Source organism: Echinops telfairi, unplaced genomic scaffold (genome assembly GCF_000313985.2).
Source record: "Echinops telfairi isolate 266 unplaced genomic scaffold, ASM31398v2 ScPeMD7_3533;HRSCAF=4204_1, whole genome shotgun sequence".
In the NCBI taxonomy this organism is placed as follows: Eukaryota; Metazoa; Chordata; class Mammalia; order Afrosoricida; family Tenrecidae; genus Echinops; species Echinops telfairi.
The window spans coordinates 27,342,969-27,361,463 of record NW_022107432.1 but is presented as its reverse complement, the minus strand read 5'-3'; the positions used below and the strand labels follow the sequence as shown (position 1 = coordinate 27,361,463).

General features: G+C 51.0%; 1 protein-coding gene across 1 annotated transcript in view; it reads right to left on the bottom strand.

The window, feature by feature from the left end:
- KIF6 (kinesin family member 6) overlaps positions 1-18,495 on the bottom strand; it is a 501,761-nt gene that overhangs the window by 29,726 nt on the left and 453,540 nt on the right. The window contains exon 16 of the mRNA XM_045294777.1: positions 16,939-16,989. Within this exon, the coding sequence (XP_045150712.1) occupies positions 16,939-16,989 (51 nt within the window). The remainder of the gene's footprint in view (positions 1-16,938; positions 16,990-18,495) is intronic.

Genomic DNA, 18,495 nt, shown 5'->3' with positions numbered 1-18,495 from the left:
AACCTAACTTTAGGTTTTGGTTCAACATTACTCTTGTCACAGCCTCTCGGATCCTGGCCAGTGACTTGTGTATCCAGACCTCGGGGTTTCTCTCCTTCACAGGCCCATGGCCCCTCTCTGATACACCCCTCCTCCCCACCAACCCCAGCCTTGCAGAGGTAGCGGTTTCGTCCAGGGGCAGCTCCTGCCTGCTTCCCACCACCTGTCTCACTGCTCAGTCTCAAGTGAGCTCATATGTCTGAACTTAGGAGTTCTCCTCAAGGCTCCAAATCCCTCGGCAACTCCACCCGGCGGTCACTCCAGCCTCACTGACAGGTGGCAACCACATGCCTGGGTCTCAGTGGCTTTTCAGGGAGACACTAGCAGGGCCGCTGGCATTTCGAGGAGCCAATGACACCTTCCCAGCACTCCTCGGTGCCCAGTCAATCTGGAGCGTTCTCTGGCCACACAGGACTGGCCTCTTTTAAGGGGTGGGTGCGTGGGTGGTGGCAGTCTTTCTTGCACCTGCCAGAGTGAGCAGGGGACCCCTCCTGTAACAGCCTCTTAGGATGAGAGTCGGTGGAGTACAGCCAGTTCTCCCTGTGTGGCTTATGAGTGCCAGTTCAGGCCTTCTGGGCCTGAGTGGGGGATCCGTAATAAAATGACCTCCCTGTACTTGTGTCAAATGAACCTGCTGCTAGCTAGTTTGTAAATGTGTGCCTCTGACAATACTTTATAGTCATCAGAGGTGAGGTCTGACGATGTACATGGATATAGATCAGAGCTGGAAACACAGGGAATCCCGGACAGATAAACCCCTCAGGGCCAATAATGAGAGTAGCCATATCAGGAGAGTAAGGGAAAGGCTGGGGGGCGAAAAGGGGAACCGATCACAATGATCTACATATAACCCCCTCTCAGGGGGATGGACAACAGAAAAGTGGATGAAGGGAGACATCGGTCAGTATAAGACATGAGAAAATAATACCAACTTATAAATTATCAATGGTTTGTGAGGGAGGGAAGCTGGGGGAGGAAGCGGGGAAAATGAGGAGCTGATACCAAGGGCTCAAGTAGAAAGCAAATGTTTTGAGAATGATGATGGCAACAAATGTACAAATGCGCTTGACACATGGATGGATGGATGGATTGTGATAAGAGTTGTACAAGCCCCTAATAAAATGATTAACAAAAAAAGAAAAAAAGGAAGAGAGGTGAGGTCTGGGATGGATGACCACAGAGAACAGGCACCTTCCCCAAGCAAGCTGGCGCGAGCTGGCGAGCCAACCCAGGTGCCCACATCCATCAGACATCCAGTCAGAGGGGCTTATGGGGAGAAGTCCCTGGAGGAGGGCTGGCAGTTTGCCGGACCTCTTGCTGTCCAGTCCATTCTCACTGATAGCAATCCTATGGGGGCAGAGTCAAGCTGTTCTATAGCTCTATAGGCATTTGGAGCTGTCAATCTTTTTTTAATGTATAAACAAGAGCTTTATATCAAAGAGTTATTATATTTAAGAAAACGTCCCAGACCAGATCAAGTCCGTAAGCCCCATGTTAGCCCATAAGTCTGATACTAGTCCAGAAATCCCTCCTCAGTGGCTGTCAATCTTTATGGAAGCTGGCGGCCATGGAATAGCCGGTGGGGTTGAAGGCTTGGCACTTAACCACTGCGCCACCAGGGACAGACGGTCCTCCTGTCTATCTGCATCCTATCACAGAGGACAGTGAGTGCCGAGGTGTTCTGCTCGCACAGCTCGAGAGGGGAGCCAATTGAAAGAGGCCACTGAGGACGTTTGGCAAGACTCCTCTGGAATCTGCATGCATGTAGGGAACACACTGAACTGAGGTCTGGTGCCATGCAGGAACTCTGAAGGGTAGGGAGTGAGCTGTTGGATTGCTGGGAGCACGTGGCTTGCCTCACGCCTGTGGACCTGTGAAATGAAATTGCCTGGCTCTCTGACTTGGCCTGTGCCACTCCCATCCCGGGACTGTGTGGGAACAAGGCAAATAAGGTGGAGAAGACTAACTTGGGGATCGGTCAGTTGTGCCATCCTCTGGGTGTGAAGAGGAGCTGCCTCGGAAGGAGGCGCACAGGCTCCGAGGATCGTCAGGAAAGAGAGCTGTGTGCAGAGCCTGGGTGAGGTCCCTGTGCGAGGTGGCAGAGGGAGCAGAGGCCACAGCACCACAACTGTGAGCTGGAGCAGTGGGCTTCATGGACCACAGAATGGTGGTCTTTCTGGCCCATGGAATGTATAACGCTGAGTGCCTTTGGGCAGGAGCCTGGGTTGCAGAATGGGGTGCCCTCTGGCATTTATCAATGTTGACAGAGCTTTGCCAGAGAAGGGAAGAGGCCAAGAGACCCAGGAGTTAGAGACTGAAGACCAGACAGAGAGACATGCCTGCTGGTATTGTTTCAGACGAAAGGGCTGTATCCTTAATATTTTCTGATCCTGACTTGGGGTGACCTATGAGCTTCCTTGATGAAACTCCCAGATGATGAGTTTTGTCCGTGAGTTCTGTGTGGTCACGGAAAAGGAGGATGGGACTCGGCAGGGGTGTCAGAGCATCATGGGAGGAGGGATGGTTGGAGTACAGAAAGTTGGAGGGTGGAGCTGATTTCTGCCGCAAGGGAATCATCCATGAGCAGATGTGGGGTTGGTTTCTCCTTTGTGTAGCCAGAAGAGGTGAGATGTGCCTTTTCTGCCATCTCTCCACCTGGACTGTAAGGGTGGCAGAAGTCACAGGGTCATCTTAAACTCACGGTGTGCCAGTAAATGACCAACCACCAGCTCTCTGGAGTGGGGGGAACTCTGATTACGCATTTTTGTGCTACCAATACTCCTACCATGGCCAATTTCAAGCTACCAACATGACGGCCCTCATGGGGCATGGCGAAGAGATGCAGTCTCAAGAGCCGATAGGAGCTGGCTCTGGCACACCACGTGCCCACAATGCAGTACAGACATACACGCACAATGGAATATTACTCAGCCATCAAGAGAAATGAAGTCTGGACGCATGCCACAACCCAGGCAAACGGACAGCATCATGCTGAGGGAAAGAAGTCAGTCGCAAAAGGATGCCCAGTGCATGATTTCACGTGTAAGAAATAAGCAAAGAGTTGGGACCCATGGTGACTAAGTAGTTCCCCAGGGGTGAGGGGGAGAGGGGCTGTCTTTGCTCGGGGAGCACTGAGTTTATGTAAATGGTGGTGGGATGGTTTGGAAAGGGAGGGCAAACAGTGGTCCAACGTGAAGCATGTGATTCATGTCGCTGAACCATACTTGTAGAAATCCTTGAGAAGCGTGTATGTTTTATCATGTGTCTTTGCACTGCAATGAAACCGTTAAAGCGGAACGGAGTAACCAAAAGACGGCCACCACCAGCTAGAGTTGAGTTGCTTCCAACTCATGGAAGCTGCCGCATGTGTGTCAGAACAGACCTGTGCCGCACTGGGGTGTCTATGGCTGGTTCTTTGGGACAGATCACCGACCCTCTCCTCCAAGGGAGTGTCTGCGTCGACAGGAATCGTCAACCTTTTAGCTAGTATCTGAGCTTGTTAATGGTTGCAACCACTCAAGACACCACTGAAGACCTTTCCAAAGGGCCACCCTGAGCGACAAGAGGACCTGTGCCCGAAGAAACCTGCAGGTGCAACACAGGATGCCCGGGGTTGTGTGCGGGGCGACTCCCTTTGCTCTTCCAAAGCCACCCACCCCTCTTCGACCCACAGAGTGTCCTGGGCAGCTGACTGGTAGATGGGTGGGCTTTCTTACCTCATTCTAATTGGGCTCAGCCACTGGGGTGCATCAGCAAGGGACTGGGTCCTACAAGCTGGATGCAGGGCTGGGCCGCAGGCTACAGCTCATGGCAGATGGTCAGAGCCTTTCTACACAGCCATTTCCATCTTTAATATCCAGGCACCGCCCACTCCTCTGACCCCCTCAGGGTCAGGGCCACAATGCTTCCTGTCTGGCTGCTGCTGTTAACTCTGGGGTCCTCCACCCTTTCCCGGTAGTTACTCTACTCTCTGCTTTGCACCTTTGTGAACAGACCCCGTAGCTAACTGTCTTCCCCATGCCTCGTTTAAGTATTGCCATCTGCTTCCTGCCAGCCTCAAGTGAGGAAGCAACTGCCTGAATGAGGTGCCTTCCCTCAGCTCAAGGGAGTCTTTCATTGGTGGCATTTCCGGTGCTGAATGTGTGATGTCACACCAAACTGGTTCCTCCTCCTATGTTGTGTGACTCGAGAATCGGACAGGCAGGGACTCTTTGTACCACCCTCTCCTCCTGGCTCCATGGTCAGTTGCTTCTGTTTGCTGAGCACCTTGGGAAGGCACTTCACCCACTCGCTGCAGGAGCCCTGGTGGCCTAGTGGGTTTCCTGCTGGGCTGCTAACGGTAAGGTCAGCAGTTTGAAGCCACCAGCAGCTCTGAGGAAGAATGAGGAGGTTTTCTCCTCCTGTAAAAAGTAGCTTTCTCTGAAACCCACAGGGGCAGCGCTCCCCTGTCCTGCAGGGTCGCTAGGAGCCCGATTGGACTCGAGGGCAGTGAGTCTGGATTTTGGAGTCTTCAATCTGACAACCACTTCTCCCGAGGACCCTCACCACCACTCTCCTGGATCCTACAACAGAGTCACAGTCCGGAGAGCGCCCCCTGAGCCGATTTAGGATCTTTCCCAGACTGACAAGAGAGAAACTCAGGAATGGGGGTCAGGCCATAAAGAGAGTCACTTTTGTTGGCGTTTAGAATGCTTGGCAATGAGTCCTTTGCAGAGTTCTGAAGATGAGTATCAACCGTTTCAAACACACACACACAGAAATGTACAGCAAACATATAAATACCGGTCCCGTACCACCTCCCTGTTTTGAAAAACTATCTAAGTAGCTTGACAGTAACCTCAGTAATCCCCCCACCACCACCCCACTCCCTGCTTTTTTAGGACATGGAACATTCACAGAGTTAAGAGCAGCCGTCTCTGTGTCTCCCCAGCCCCACAATGCCCCCTCTCTGGAGATAACACTCCCCTGGGGGTGGCACATGGCCTTGTCTTCCTGGTTTTCTCCTTGCACTCTGTGCTTTTAATGCCCTTGAACATGACATCGCTGTTGCTTGACCTGTGAGAAGGCTGCACAGGCGTGTTTGTACACGTATGCGGTATGCATCTGTCTGCGTGGGCGCTATCTTTCACCGCGAACCCGACGACACTCCCATTGCCACTCCTAAGTCCTAGCTAGATCTTGGAATTGACATAGGTGGCGCCACTCCATCCGTCCCCTTCGGCAATTCTCTCCCCAGCTACAGTGTTTCAGAGAGTGGCTGCGGGCCGTGGGCAGACCTACTTGATCCATTCGGAGGTCTCGGAGGTGTTACATTGTAAGAATAACTCTCAGTGTATTCATCCGCCTCCTGGCTGGGGTGGGAGGAAAAGGGGGTGGGGGGATCTCTGGGCTGTGTCCTTTGTTTTTGTTTGATGGCTGTGAATTAAAAAAAAAAACCACGCTGTGAGGAACGTCTCCTTGGGCAACCTGTGTATGCAAAGGCTCGTGGAGTCCGCGCTTGGCGTGGGGATTGCTGGGCCGGGAGGTTCGCACAGCCTCGGTGGGTTTTCCTGCGGGCAGTGCCACATGCACCCCCAGGGGGTTGTTCACGAGCTTGGGCAATGCCCTCTTCTCTTTGCGATGCTTCTTTTGTAGGAAAAGCCGCACGTCTTCTGCTCTGCTTTCTGGGTGTCCCCGTCTTCCATTTCTGCCCTGAAACACCATCGCCATCATCAGCCGTCGCTGCGGGGTGCTGTTCAAGTCAGCCCCGACTCCCAGTGGCTTCTCGTAAAAGCAAAGGACATATTACCCGGTCCTGTGCCTTGCTCACAACTGCTGCTGTGTTTGAGCCCACAGTTGAAGCTACCGTGTCAATCCGTTTAGTGAGGGCCTCCTGTTTCTACATATCCCGAAGGGACCCCTTGCTCCTGAAAACAGCACCTTAAATCATAGTTTCCCAAACAGATGTCTATATCTTTAAAACACCACTTGAAGGTGACGGTTGGTTGGTGGGAGTACCTGTGTACTTGAGGACAGACACCCCAGGCTTCCTGTTGGTCAGTCTTCCCCAAACTCAATGACGACGACTTCTTTGGAGGGATGGGAAGGACTTACCCTAGCTCTACTATGCATGCAACGGAGCTACTGCTAGGAATTCCCAAGGCATTTGCCTGATTTTGCCAAGCACAAGTAGAGATTCTGGTGGCACAGTGAGACTACGAGCTGCGCCACCAACCACAAGGTCAGTGGTTCAAATCACCAGTCGTTCCATAGAAGAAAGATGAGATTGTCTACTCCCTAAAGATTTAAAATCTTGGAAACCCCAAGGGCCAGGTCTACACTGATCTCTAGGGTTTGCCTTCTAGAATGAGTTCTAGTCTGGCGGATGAAGTCAAGAGGCTAGGATTTGGTCTCTGTATATTTGGTCCGATGCCTAATATGTTCAAAATCATATAAATGGTTTCCGTGCTACTTTTGTTTCATCTTTGCCTGATTGGAAAAAACAACAACATATGGCTCTGGTAACAGGACCATTGGCCTGCTAATCAAAGGCACAGACAGCCCTTCCTAGGGCTTGATTGTTGTTTGTAAGGAGAAGCAACCGTGGGCCCCTCCAGCACATCTGGTTAATGAGGTGTTGCTTGCGGTGGTTGTGGGTCTGTTGTGACTTCCATCAGCGATGCCCCTCAATGCGGGGAGCTCAGAGCCATGGTAAGTGGTGGTGGGGAGGGAGCTGTACCCACTGCCCAGGAATTCGTTTCATTTGACTTCTTGCACAGAGATGTAGATTCCAAGATGATTTGCTGAGCACCTCCTTTGTCTGTCGTTCCTTCACAGACTTGCATGTGCCTTACACAACACTTGGTCCTGTGGTGGTGGGCGCCCACTTCTTTTACCGATAAGGAAGCAGACGGTGAGGAGAGTTAACAGGCCAAGCTCACACGGAGGGCAAGTGATCTAGGCAAGAACCAAGCGGGGCTCCCATGATTCCAAGACGAGTGTTGGTTTACTCAACCACAGTGGTCGCCCTAGACTGGCACCGCAGCAGACACACACGGCCTCCTTCTGGTTTCCGGTGTGGCTGGTGGGGTGGGGGTGGGGGGGCCTGGAACCACACAGGGTTGGGGTCAGGGCCATTGGGAACTGAACAGGGAGAGGGGATTGGATCTAGAAACCGGGCCAAGGATTTCATGCTACTGCGGCTAGTCCTCTCATTTACAACCAGCTGTGAATTAGAATCTCCTCTCTAGTTAGACTGTGTCCCACTGCCGTTCCATAAGGTTTTCAGTTGCTAATTTTTCACAAGGGGATCATGGCCGCCTTCTTCCTACATGGAGGGAGTACAACCAGAACGGGACTTGGAAGCAAGGACACCAAGACTTGCACCTTGGACTTGGTATTAGGAGGGACCAGCCCCTGAAGAAAGACTTGGTAAAGTTAGCGGGTCAGTGAAAAGGAAGACAACCGTCCATGAGATGGATGGATGGACACAGTGGCTGTAATCATGGGTTCAACGTGACAACAGCTGTGGGGACACCCCAGGACTGGGTGGGCAGTGCTTTGCTCTAGTATGCACCGGGTTGCTATAATTTGGAGCTGACTCGCTGGCACTGAATAGCAATGGCAGTTGGACTGCATCAGTGACCTTACAGAATGACCAGAGCTCCTTTGGAGCGGATTGAGATGCCACTTGAGCTTTTGAGGCAGCTGTTTCCTTTATGTTCTGTCTTATGACAGCAGGCCAACATTGTATCATTCACTTCTGTGAGGATAAAACCATCTCCAATCCATCAAAGCCCTCACAGGTCTCCTTATGAAGGTTAAGTGTTTCACGTCTGTCTTCCAGAAATCTACAGTCACAAAGAGGAAACTTTGGGGCACCTGCGAACTTAGGGGTGGGAGAAATTCACTTGATAATTCCACAAGCAATTAGCGAGTGCCAAGCGCTCAGACCTCAGTGCTCATTCCAGGCACGTTGAAGATCGTTTGGCTCAACGGTCTCAGAAAGATCACAGACGCCGACACGCCATGGACGTAGTTCTACTCTGACCCAGAAGAGGTCGCCATGAGCTGGAGTCAACATGATGCCAGCTGGTTTGGTCTTGGGGTTTTGATTGACTTGGGATATGTTCAAAACAAAACAAAACGAAACTGGATCATGGGCTTTGCTGCTTAGAGAGCCGCCTCCTGGCTTCTCAGCTTGCAGTCCTGCAGGCTGGTTTGCAGCACTGGAGTCTCTGCAGAGCCCATTTTGCAAACGACTGGGCTAGATGAGTCCAGCAGGGCCCCTTCAGTTCTGTCTCTCCCCACCCTGCAATTCCAAGTGTCACAGACTGTCTGCATTATACTAAGTGCCCATAAAGCCTGCTGAGTCAGCCAAAGGCAGCCTGGCCTTTTGTGCTCGCTCAAATGTGCTGTCTCCAGGTGCAGTGTTCCAAAACGCATCGCAAGACTCCGTCTTAAACAATTTAACACCATGTACTCCCTTCATGTAGGGGAAAGAGCCACAGCCAAGGCCTGGCCTTGGAGAACAACCAGGATGCCACAAGAGGTCACTGCAGGAATTCTGTTTGGGAGGAAATAGCTGCTCAGAGGAAGCCAAGTACTCCCAGTGCAGCTTCCCAGGGAGCGGTCAGCTGGGACTTCTCCCAAGTCCTCCTGCTGCCTGACTTCGGGGCTCCTAGTGCACACCCCCCAGTGGCAACCCAAGGGGCCTCGCCGGCATTGGGGCCACAAAATACCACTTGCGGGCTTTTGCCCCAGGCGATCTTTGCTTCTGGGCGCTAAGAACTGATGGGGAAAAGAGAGTGGAAGGAGGGCTAAGATCTAAGAAGCTCATCGGGAAGCTTGGCAGGGCGAATCTCAAAGCTTGTTTGCAAACTCCCCTGTTGGCGGCTATTTTCTTTTTACTTATGAACGATTCTTGTGAGAACCAAGTTCTACAATAGCCCTCGAAGCACGCTGACAAACGCAGGAAGCGGGACTTCCTGGTAGGTTAGGTTCACCCAGAAGCTGAGCAGGGTGTGTTGGTGTGCGATCTCCCAACTGCAGTGTGGGGGCCCGCTTCTGCTCTTCCTAAGGGCTGTGATGCCCCCCCCCCCACCTCCCTTTCAACAGAACACAATCACCCACTGATCATGTCCTGTCATGGGCCTGGTCAGCATGGTCAGTGTGGGACTCCCGGCGGTGGCGTCCCGTGGAGCTCAGTGCTCTCAGGAATGATGGAGCGAGCTTCAGGCGCTCCTTCCTCAGCAGGAATCCGAGCGGGGGCTGCGAGTGTGTGCGCTCCAAGAAGATGAGACTGTCACCTGGTGCAAAAGCCCGGAGCTGGTTTACAAGGAAGGTGTGGGGAGAGCAGGGCTGTCCGGACAACTTGCTCATCTGCCAGGGGATACTGAGGAACCCCACTCAGCACCCGGGTCTTGCTTTTCCCTCAAAGGCGTCTTTGACCAAGACTTCCTTGCTCAACAATGTTCAATGGCTCAAACTGCCTATAAGATACAACTCAGATATGAGGCTCTCCACGAGCGGTCCCACCCTACCATCCTAGACCTCTTTCTAATGACTGCAAAGGGACTCCGAAAGAGAGTTAGGCCCCCACCCAACACACCAGCACCAGCACCAGCACTACCAGCAGCACCCTCACCACTACCCCCACCTTACGCTTCTGCTGTTCCGATTCCTGCTCGTTCCTCAAGGTTCAGCCCGGTCCATGGCCCCCGAGACTACCCGGAGGGCCCACTCCCTCTGCTCAATCCCGAAGCTCCAATGATGTGTCCCTCTCAGTTGACACAGGCCACACACCTGGCGGTGAGATATGCCTTTCAAATCATCAGTGCAGACCTACGCGCTAGAGCTTTGACTGTGAACGGAATGAGGTCCAGCGGCTGATCCTCACGGCGTTTGATAGAGAGGCCAAGGCACGGGGGGTTGAATGCTTGTCTTATCGCTGCTCTGGGCCACAGTCAGGAAAGCGGTATACCTGGGCCATGACATCTTGACCATTCACGTTTTCCGAGAGTTATGCTTTAATGTCAGGCCTCCTCTCGCCTTTACAGGGGGTTGCCCCAAGAACCATCCGGTAGAACGTTTCGGTACCTTTCGTCAAACTGCAGAGAAAGACACACAGCACCCCGTGTCCTTTGTACAAGGAGCCACGTGATCAATTCCAGCTTGCGTTTCATTCCGGGAAGAAATTCTATTTCTGCAGCTAAATTAGTTAGCATGCTGCCCGGTGTCAGAAGACGAGAACTATGTAAGTCTGGGTGCTCCTCATTTTTTTGCTTTGCAGCAAGACGAGAGAATGCCAGCATGTATTGCCAGCGTGTTGTAATTTGCTCAGCTGTGGAGTCCAAAAGCCCTTCCTCCTTCTCCTCCCTGTGAGTGGGCTGGTTTCACTTGGTATTCAAACGTCTCCCTGTGTTGCTGCAAGATGGGTGAGTCTGGAACTCATCTGGGGGAGCCTTCATTTGGCCATTGATTAGCACCTATTTATGACCCGCCTTGGCTGCTGGGGAGGCAAGGGGAGATTCAGCAGGGTCCAGCTTTAGTGGAGCTCACGTGCTAGGAGGGCTGTGGGCCGAGATGATTGGAAAGCCAGGTCAGGACATGCAGGAGGCTGGAGGACAAGGCCAACTTACTCCCTGGGAGCGAGGGGGGCAGGTGGCGGGTGGGGAGATGTGCCGGAAAGGCTCCCTGGAGGAGGTCAAGGTAGAAATGATTTGGGGAACATAGTGAACGCAAGGATGCACCGGAGTAAGTCTCCAAAACATTGCTACGTGAACTCCAGTTCAAACACTCATTTTATTTGTAAACAAACAAGACATGCGTAAGCACATCTCTTTGATCAGTGGGTGGCCGCAGACGAATTCTCTCAGAAATACACTTGTCTAGTCATGCTTGGAAGTTTAAAAAACAAAACAAACAAACAAAACCCAACCCGCCCATCCAAACAGTGGCGTCTGGAAGGATCTGTGGGCCCGTTCAATTCAAGGCAGAGGGCTCCGTTCAGGAGGCTAGGGTGACTGTCTTGTGAAATTCGAAAGGAGCAGTCCTGACAGACTTTCATGGAGGACATAGGACGGTCACACCGGCTTATTGGAAGCCGTTTTAAGAAAACCAAACCAAACAACCCCCGCCCCCACTGGTGAGAAAAAGGAGGATGCATCTGTTCGTGATTGAGGGCACCAAGGGTCGCAGCCTTGATTTTGCCCTTTCTGATTTCTGTTTGCTTCCCCAAACTCAAAGAACACTTACACATAATCGGAGTCCCTTAAGGGGAACCTGGTGGACTGTGCACCCAGCGGCTACCCCACAAGGTCTGCAGTTGGAACCCAGCTGCTTCTTGGAAGAAAGAGGAGGCTGTCCAGTTCTATAGAGATTTGAAGTCTTGGAAACCCCCAAGGGGTGGCTGTACTCGATCCGATAGACTTGCGATGGGTCCGAATCCGGTGGACACCAGTGAGTTTGAGAGTGTGACGGACTCTTTGGGGGAGGGCTTGTGGAGCTGGGTCAGTGCTTGGGAGGCCGTTCCCACTCCGAGTCACTCTGCGCACGGCAGAGAGCAACATTGCCCAGGCCTGGGACATCCTCACGGCTATTGTTCTCTTTGAGCCCATTGTTGCGGCCACTGCGTCAAGCCATCTCCTTGAGGGTCTCCCTCTTTATCACGGACCCTCTACATTAGGCAGGACGCCCTTTTCCAGGAACGCTCCTGATAAACTGCCAATGTACGTGAGAGTCTTGCCAGTCTTGCTTCAAAGGAGCACCCTGGCTGTCCTTCTTCCAAGACAGATGTGTTTGTGCTTTGGCCGTCCAGGGCACTTTTACTGCGGCTCTTTCACTCCAGTCTTGACCAGGGAAGGGCTAGAGACGTGGAGATACCACCTTCAGGAGTGGATAGGTGAAGGATACGGTGAGGAAAAAATAGCTTTGCATGCTGACATTTTGGTTGCATAAGTGGCTTTATGACTTTGGACAAGTACTTCTGGATGTACCTTCATAGGATGTATAAAGTCTGAACATTAAGCATTATCTTTTTTATAGACATCTTGCCTCATCTTGGCTGTTTTAGAAACTCTTTGAGGGCAGGCACTGCCTCCCCGGCTGTTGGTGAGCTCCAGGATGTTCAGGAAAGTGCAAACTAGGGACCGGGAGGGTACTGCACTGGCTGGAACATATGCCCGAGAGTCTGACTGCCTGGGATTATTGCATCCGTAGCTGAGAGAAATTAGACGGGCTTATTTAACCCTGCTGGATCTTCACTGCATGTGGGGAATCACAGAAATATCTCAAGGGGTTATTGTGAGCATCAAAGAAGGAAATATACACAAGGAGCTTAGTGTCATGCCTGGCACACGGTAAATGGTCAGAAAATGTTTTCTGATTGGTCTCATGTGCATTATCTGTAATGCCAAATCATTTAGGGCTGCCCAGTACACTACAGTTCTAGAAACACATAACTGAAATCAGCAAAGACCTCTCAACTCAGCTAGCTGAATCTAGTTATGTAAGTATCATTTCCAAATGATGTTTAGTTTACAAATAACATTTAGAAAAACTTGTGGTTTGGGCTAAAGTTTACAGAGCAAATTAGTTTCCTATTCGACAATTTAGACTCCTTTGTTTCGTAACAGTAGTTGCAATTCCCTCAACGTTAACGGGACCCTTTTCCTCTTCCTCCTTGGGTCCCCATTCCCATGTGTCCTTCTTCTCTGCCTTCTGAGCTTTGTCCTGGTCTCTTATAGTTAACTGTTCTGAGAAGTATATTCCTTGTGACTGATAATGTTCACTTTATAGGCCTGTCTATTGTTTGGCTGAACGGTGTTCCCCAGTGCAGTGGGTTCAGCTCCACATTTGAGAGATGTCTAGGAGCCACAATCTCAGGGAGTCTACTCGTCTCGATCAGATCAATAAGTCTAGCCTTTTGGTATGACTGTGAATTTTGTTCTACATCATTCCCCTCATTTTATCCAGGACCGTTGGTGGTCCCAACCAGAGAAGTTGGGAGTGATAGTCGGGCACCATCTTGCTCTTCTAGTCTCTGTGCAATGGGGGCTGTGTTTTACGATTCCCTGGGACTACTTGCTTCCCAGAGTGTTTGATTTTCTTCATTCTTTATTCCAGACGGGGAGAGACCAATAGTTACATCTTAGATGGTCTCGTGTGAGCTTTTAAGACCCCGGTCGCTACTCACCACAGTAAGATGTCGAACACCGTCTGTGTGAACTATTAGATAGCATTGTTTTATTGTTTATGAAGCAGCATGGGGGGATAGCTCTTACTCTAAAGCCATCAGTCACATTCTCACATTTGTTCTAGAAGTGGTCAATTCGTGGTCATTTTTGCGGCTCTGAAAAGGGGACCTCTCCCTGCTTCCAGCTCTGGCCTTCACATCTGGGGCTCCCTGGACCCAGTGCTGCTCCCGCCTCATTTCTGCCTGGTTGTTTCCCCGCATTTAATGACTTTCAGAAGGACCAGGGTTCAGGGATGTTTATGCTTCCTGATGTATGCTGGGTGGGCAGTAAGTAAAGAGAGAGTCCTCGTCTGGATTTTCCATCAGGAAAGGGAGTAGATGTTTTCACAATGTTCATAGGTTTTCATGTGCACACACATGCACAGAGTTGGCCTTCTACACGGGCACTTGTGTAGATGCCAGTGGTATGCTGGGAAATGCTAGACACTGGTCCACTGAGGCGTGGGGGGATGGGGAAGCCCTGACTTGTAACACCTGCCACTTTCTATGGTATAACTACTCCCACCATGGCTGGTTTCAAACGACAAACTTTTCACCGTGATCGTCAACTTGGAAAGTGATGTGCAGTAGAAGCACAGCATTCTGTAGATACAACCGATGCAAGTGGCCCCAACAGCATGGATACTAGTAAAATGTACAGGTATTAGTAAATGAGAAATTTTGAGTATTTATCATCTTTGTTTTGAATATGATCTACTGATCTGTAAGTTTATATGATTTGATCCCTAATAACAGCTGTGCCGAACAGCTGGCTCACCAAATTCTTGAGACGCTGACAGTTGGCTGCTATGATCTGGAATGAGCTGGCTTCTCTTTTAACCGATGCCTCTTATTCCACCAGGACTTTTTAAACAGATTTCCCTGGGTATGCGGCTACTCACACATACCACTGCCCATAACGGCTCTATAGGATAGTGTAGAATTTGCCTTCTCCGGGTTTCTGAGACTTTTAAACTTTATGGGAGTAGAAGGCCTCATCTTTCTCTGGAAGAGCACCTGGTAGGCTAGAACCATCGACGTTGTGGTTAGTAACCCCTTGCGGAACCCCCTATGCCACATAGGGACACACTCACCTGTAAATATATATGGGGCGATTTCTCTTGCTCAGCCCTGCTCACACCCTAGCCACCGCCAAACGCTTACACTCCCAGGGAAACTTCGGAACACTTAGGCAGGAGAAAGAAACAACCACAGAGGAATGGCTGAAATGAGGGGCTGGGAGAATGAAGGCAAGGGGTAGGGAAAAAGCGACCAACTGGGGTGGGGAGCCAGTGGCAGATGCCGAAAACGGAAGGAGGAAATTCCATGGTGAGTCTCTGCTCCATTCCCACTCCTGGGGTCAAAGTCACAGACCATCAAGGGATGCAAGCACAGGAGTCGCTGTCTTGTCAGCCGCAGCGGCCAGAAGGTTGAGAGCTCACGCAGGAAACAGCGCTGGAAATCATCTGTGGCTTGGGGAGACCTTTCTGTCTGAAACGCAGTCCCCGGGGACACACTGAGCATTGGCGGTCCCAAATCCCTGGCAGACAACCTCCTGCGGAGTTAGGACAGCGACCTGGCATGTCATCTCACAATGGCAGCTGGGAGATGTTAACACGTCTTCTCTAATTGGGATAGTATGCTCTTCGAATAAATAGGTATTCCAAATGCTCTTAATTAGACTCCCAACCAAAGTGCGTTCTGTTTGAAGTTAGCTGATTACCCCAGGCAAAGCCAGGGCGCCACTGAACCCGGCACCTGCTGTAATCCGGAAGAAGGCTCCGGGCTCCTGGTGGGATGTGCTCAGAATGTCAGGAGGCCCGGCTAACGGAATCCAGGCTGCGGACAAAAGTGCCTGCTTCAGAGTGGCGTGGTCCTCAAGGGATGTGGTCTGGAAAATGTCTGTGTGCCCAAGTGCTGTTGACGGAAGAGACAGCGCAGTCTTCCAAGCGGCCAATGAGGGTCTGCTCCAGCAGACGGATGAGCCCCCAGGGAGGCTAGGGAGCTGGGGGCAGAAGGGACAGGGTGTTTCTTGCCCCGGAAGCTTATGGAAATGACTTCTCAGTTCCCAGATTAAAAAAAATCAGGCCTGGAGTGATATTTGGTCCCAGTCTTGTTTCTAGTCAGCCAGCACCATGAAGGCGGGGGAAGAAGCCAGATGTCCAGGACCGTGGGGTGACGACTTCACAGTGCATGCCCTGCCCAGAGTGAGCTGGTGGAACCCCTTGAAGGGCTGGAAGAGAGGTCCCCTTGGCACAGCTTTGCAATAGAGGCCACTCTCCCTTCCAGGCCTGTGAGTGAAGGGCCGGGGGACACCGGCTCTTTGCCGGAGAAGGCACACTGCAGTGTTTCAGCTCTGAGTGTGGACCTGGGTCTTTGGCAATCGAGGGGGAAGACCTGGTGAATTCACCTCCTCTCTCATTTCTGGGAACACCAGTCAGTGTGTCTTGGGATTCCTCAGTCTATGTTTCTGAGGTTACCAACAGTTACTTTTATACGATCCTTATTATGATGGACGCCAAACAACCAACTTTCCTAAGAGCCCACGCAAGGGTCAGATGAATCATCCCTGAGAGGTGATTTCCCCGCTCTTGGCCCTGGGTGCTGGCTTTCTTCCATGACAGGTCACTGCGGGGGCCAGGCCATCTTCAGAGGAACCCCCTCTGTTTGGGCTATATGAGTTTCTTATTTCATCAAATCTCTCCAAGTGGCCCTGAGCTGGCTGCAGAGGGATCAAGGTGGCTCTCCTCAGGATGCCTACTCCACTAACCTTCCTGGGAACTGTGTCCTCCCAAGAGACTCCATTAGACCACATGCCAAACGGCCATGTTTGCTGCAGAGGCCAAGGACCTCCTAGAGCTGACCCTGTTGGTTTAGTGTTTGCATCCCCGAGATCCTGGAGTACATGATGGCTGTGAGCAGCAAAATAGCACTGGTCTAAGAGCACCGCGTTTGGACTCAGAGAGAAATGGCCCTGAGTCTGTTGCAATCCTCACTAGCCCTGTGACCTTGTGCACGCCATGGACTCATTTTCATCTGCGCAGTGCATTTACCCCTTAAGGTTGTCCCTGGGTGGTTCCAATGGTTTAACCTACTTGGGTGCGAATCAAAAGGTTGGAGGTCTGAGTCCAGCTACAGGGACGGCAGAAGAAAGGGTGGTGGTCTGGTTCTGAAAAATCATCTCTTGGAAGCCCTGTGGTAGACAGCTGTACTCTAACATGCATTGGGTCACCAGGGGTTACCATGGACTCATTGGCTACCGTTTCCTCCCACGGGGCTGCATGGGGATCAGAGGAGGTGGTGCACAGCGGCCATTCAGGGGGCCAGCGAAGGGTGCCTGTTGTCATCAGTGAAGTTAAGTTCAGAGTACGGCAGTGAGGGACTTGGGCACAGAGGAGTGAATTCAGATCAGGTGTGGGATGGAAGAGGGCAGGAGGATGAGGTGGCAGCTGGAAGGGTAGGGTGCGAATTGGTGACAGGCAGGCGTGAGCAGACCGTTTGGGGGAACTGGTCCCACACAGAGGTGGGGAATCTAAGGCGGCCTGTTCCGATAGCATGCTGGACTGTCCTTAAGCTCTCCCTCCGAGTTTCAAATGGATTCCCTTTGATCAGCACTTGAATATCCACGAGCAAGTGAGCTTGTAATACTTTTACCTCCTTCCTCGCAGACTGCATGCTGTACCCACCTAGATCCATTTGCTGCATGTGCCCCTGGGCGATCTCTTCCTTCAGGTGGCCTGGCAAAGACACAAAAGGAAACCACCCATCAGGCCCCGAGGGGCTGGAGGAAAACATCAGCCTAGGAAGGTGCTGAAAAGAGAAAAATAAGTCAGGCAGAGTAAGGGGAGAAGAGAAGGGAGACCTCAAAGACAGGGAGACGGGAGGGGACAGACATATTGATGCCAATGTACATGTCTTTATATTTTAAAAACATTTTCATTTGTTAATTTATTTATTCTTTTATTGGGGTGGGGGCTCTTAAAAATCTGATGTCAATCCATCACTCAATTGTATGAAGCACACTTGTGCATATGTTGCCACCAACATCTCCAAAACATTTTCTTTCGACTTGAGCCCTTGGGCAAAGACACATTTCATCTCTGGAGTCAGCGATCTCGGTTCCCGCCTCTTCTGTGCTGGTCGGTCCCTGGGCAGTGCTGGAGTACTAGCAGAGATGTCGCTGCTTCACACCCACTCATTTCTGGTGACCTGCTTCGGGGAATCACAGTCTTGAGCCCTATGGGGCAGGGCTACTGCCCACATGGGGCTGTGATGGGGTGGGCGGAGCTGTGCAGCAATGAGCAATGAGGACAACAGTCCCTCGTACTCCTTGGGAGAGTGCTCGTCTCTTAAACAGCGCTATCTGTCTCTTACTAGTTAAAGGGAGGCAGTTTGGATTTTTTTTCCCCCTAATTTGCAGGGTCACTTCTTTTTTTTAATAGTTCTACTCTGACAGACATGGGGTCACCATGAGCTTGGGTCAACTTGACAGCGACTGGTCTAAGAGCTCATATGGCAAAGTGTGTCAAACTGTTCCCAACATCTCATCAATACAGCAATAAAAGCGAGAATATTAATATTTTCATTTTATTATAAAGTATTTTCATTTATGTCTGTTCTTCCCTCCTTGCACAAACTCTTCGTTGTCGTTTAAAACATCTGTCTCTTCCTACTCGCTCTTTTGGCCTTTAATTCGTCTTCACGAGGTTTCTGTGTAACCGGCTCTTTGAACTAAACAATGCCTTGATTTTTGGATCTTTCTGATGTACAATTATAATCAAGAGAGTATACTGTGGTGTAGGCTCTGTTTATTTTATAAAACTTTTTCTTATATGATACTGTTATCATTCTCATCCAGTCACATTAAAATAATAAAGTTCTACTTTTGCACACAATTCTGCATGTGTATACACACATACACACTGAGATAGTTTATTGTGCCAGCCTGGCCGATAAACACAAGTGGGATTAACTGAAGGGTGGTGAAATAAATGGCTTGGTGCGCCTTGCCTTTCTTGTCTTTGCTCTTTGATCATCAGACCAGTGTGCGGCTGTCTTGCTTGTTCTGTGCCTCAATTTGCAAGCTACACTACCTGTGGGACGCTTAGCCTGCGAACTGTGTCACTGTAAGTTGAGGTCCCTTTAAGACATCTCTGGAGCTGGAGACTGGCGGTTGGTGACCTGGCTGGCAGTTGGTGACCTGCCTTGTGATTGGCTGCTGTGCTGACATAGCCTAGTTCTCT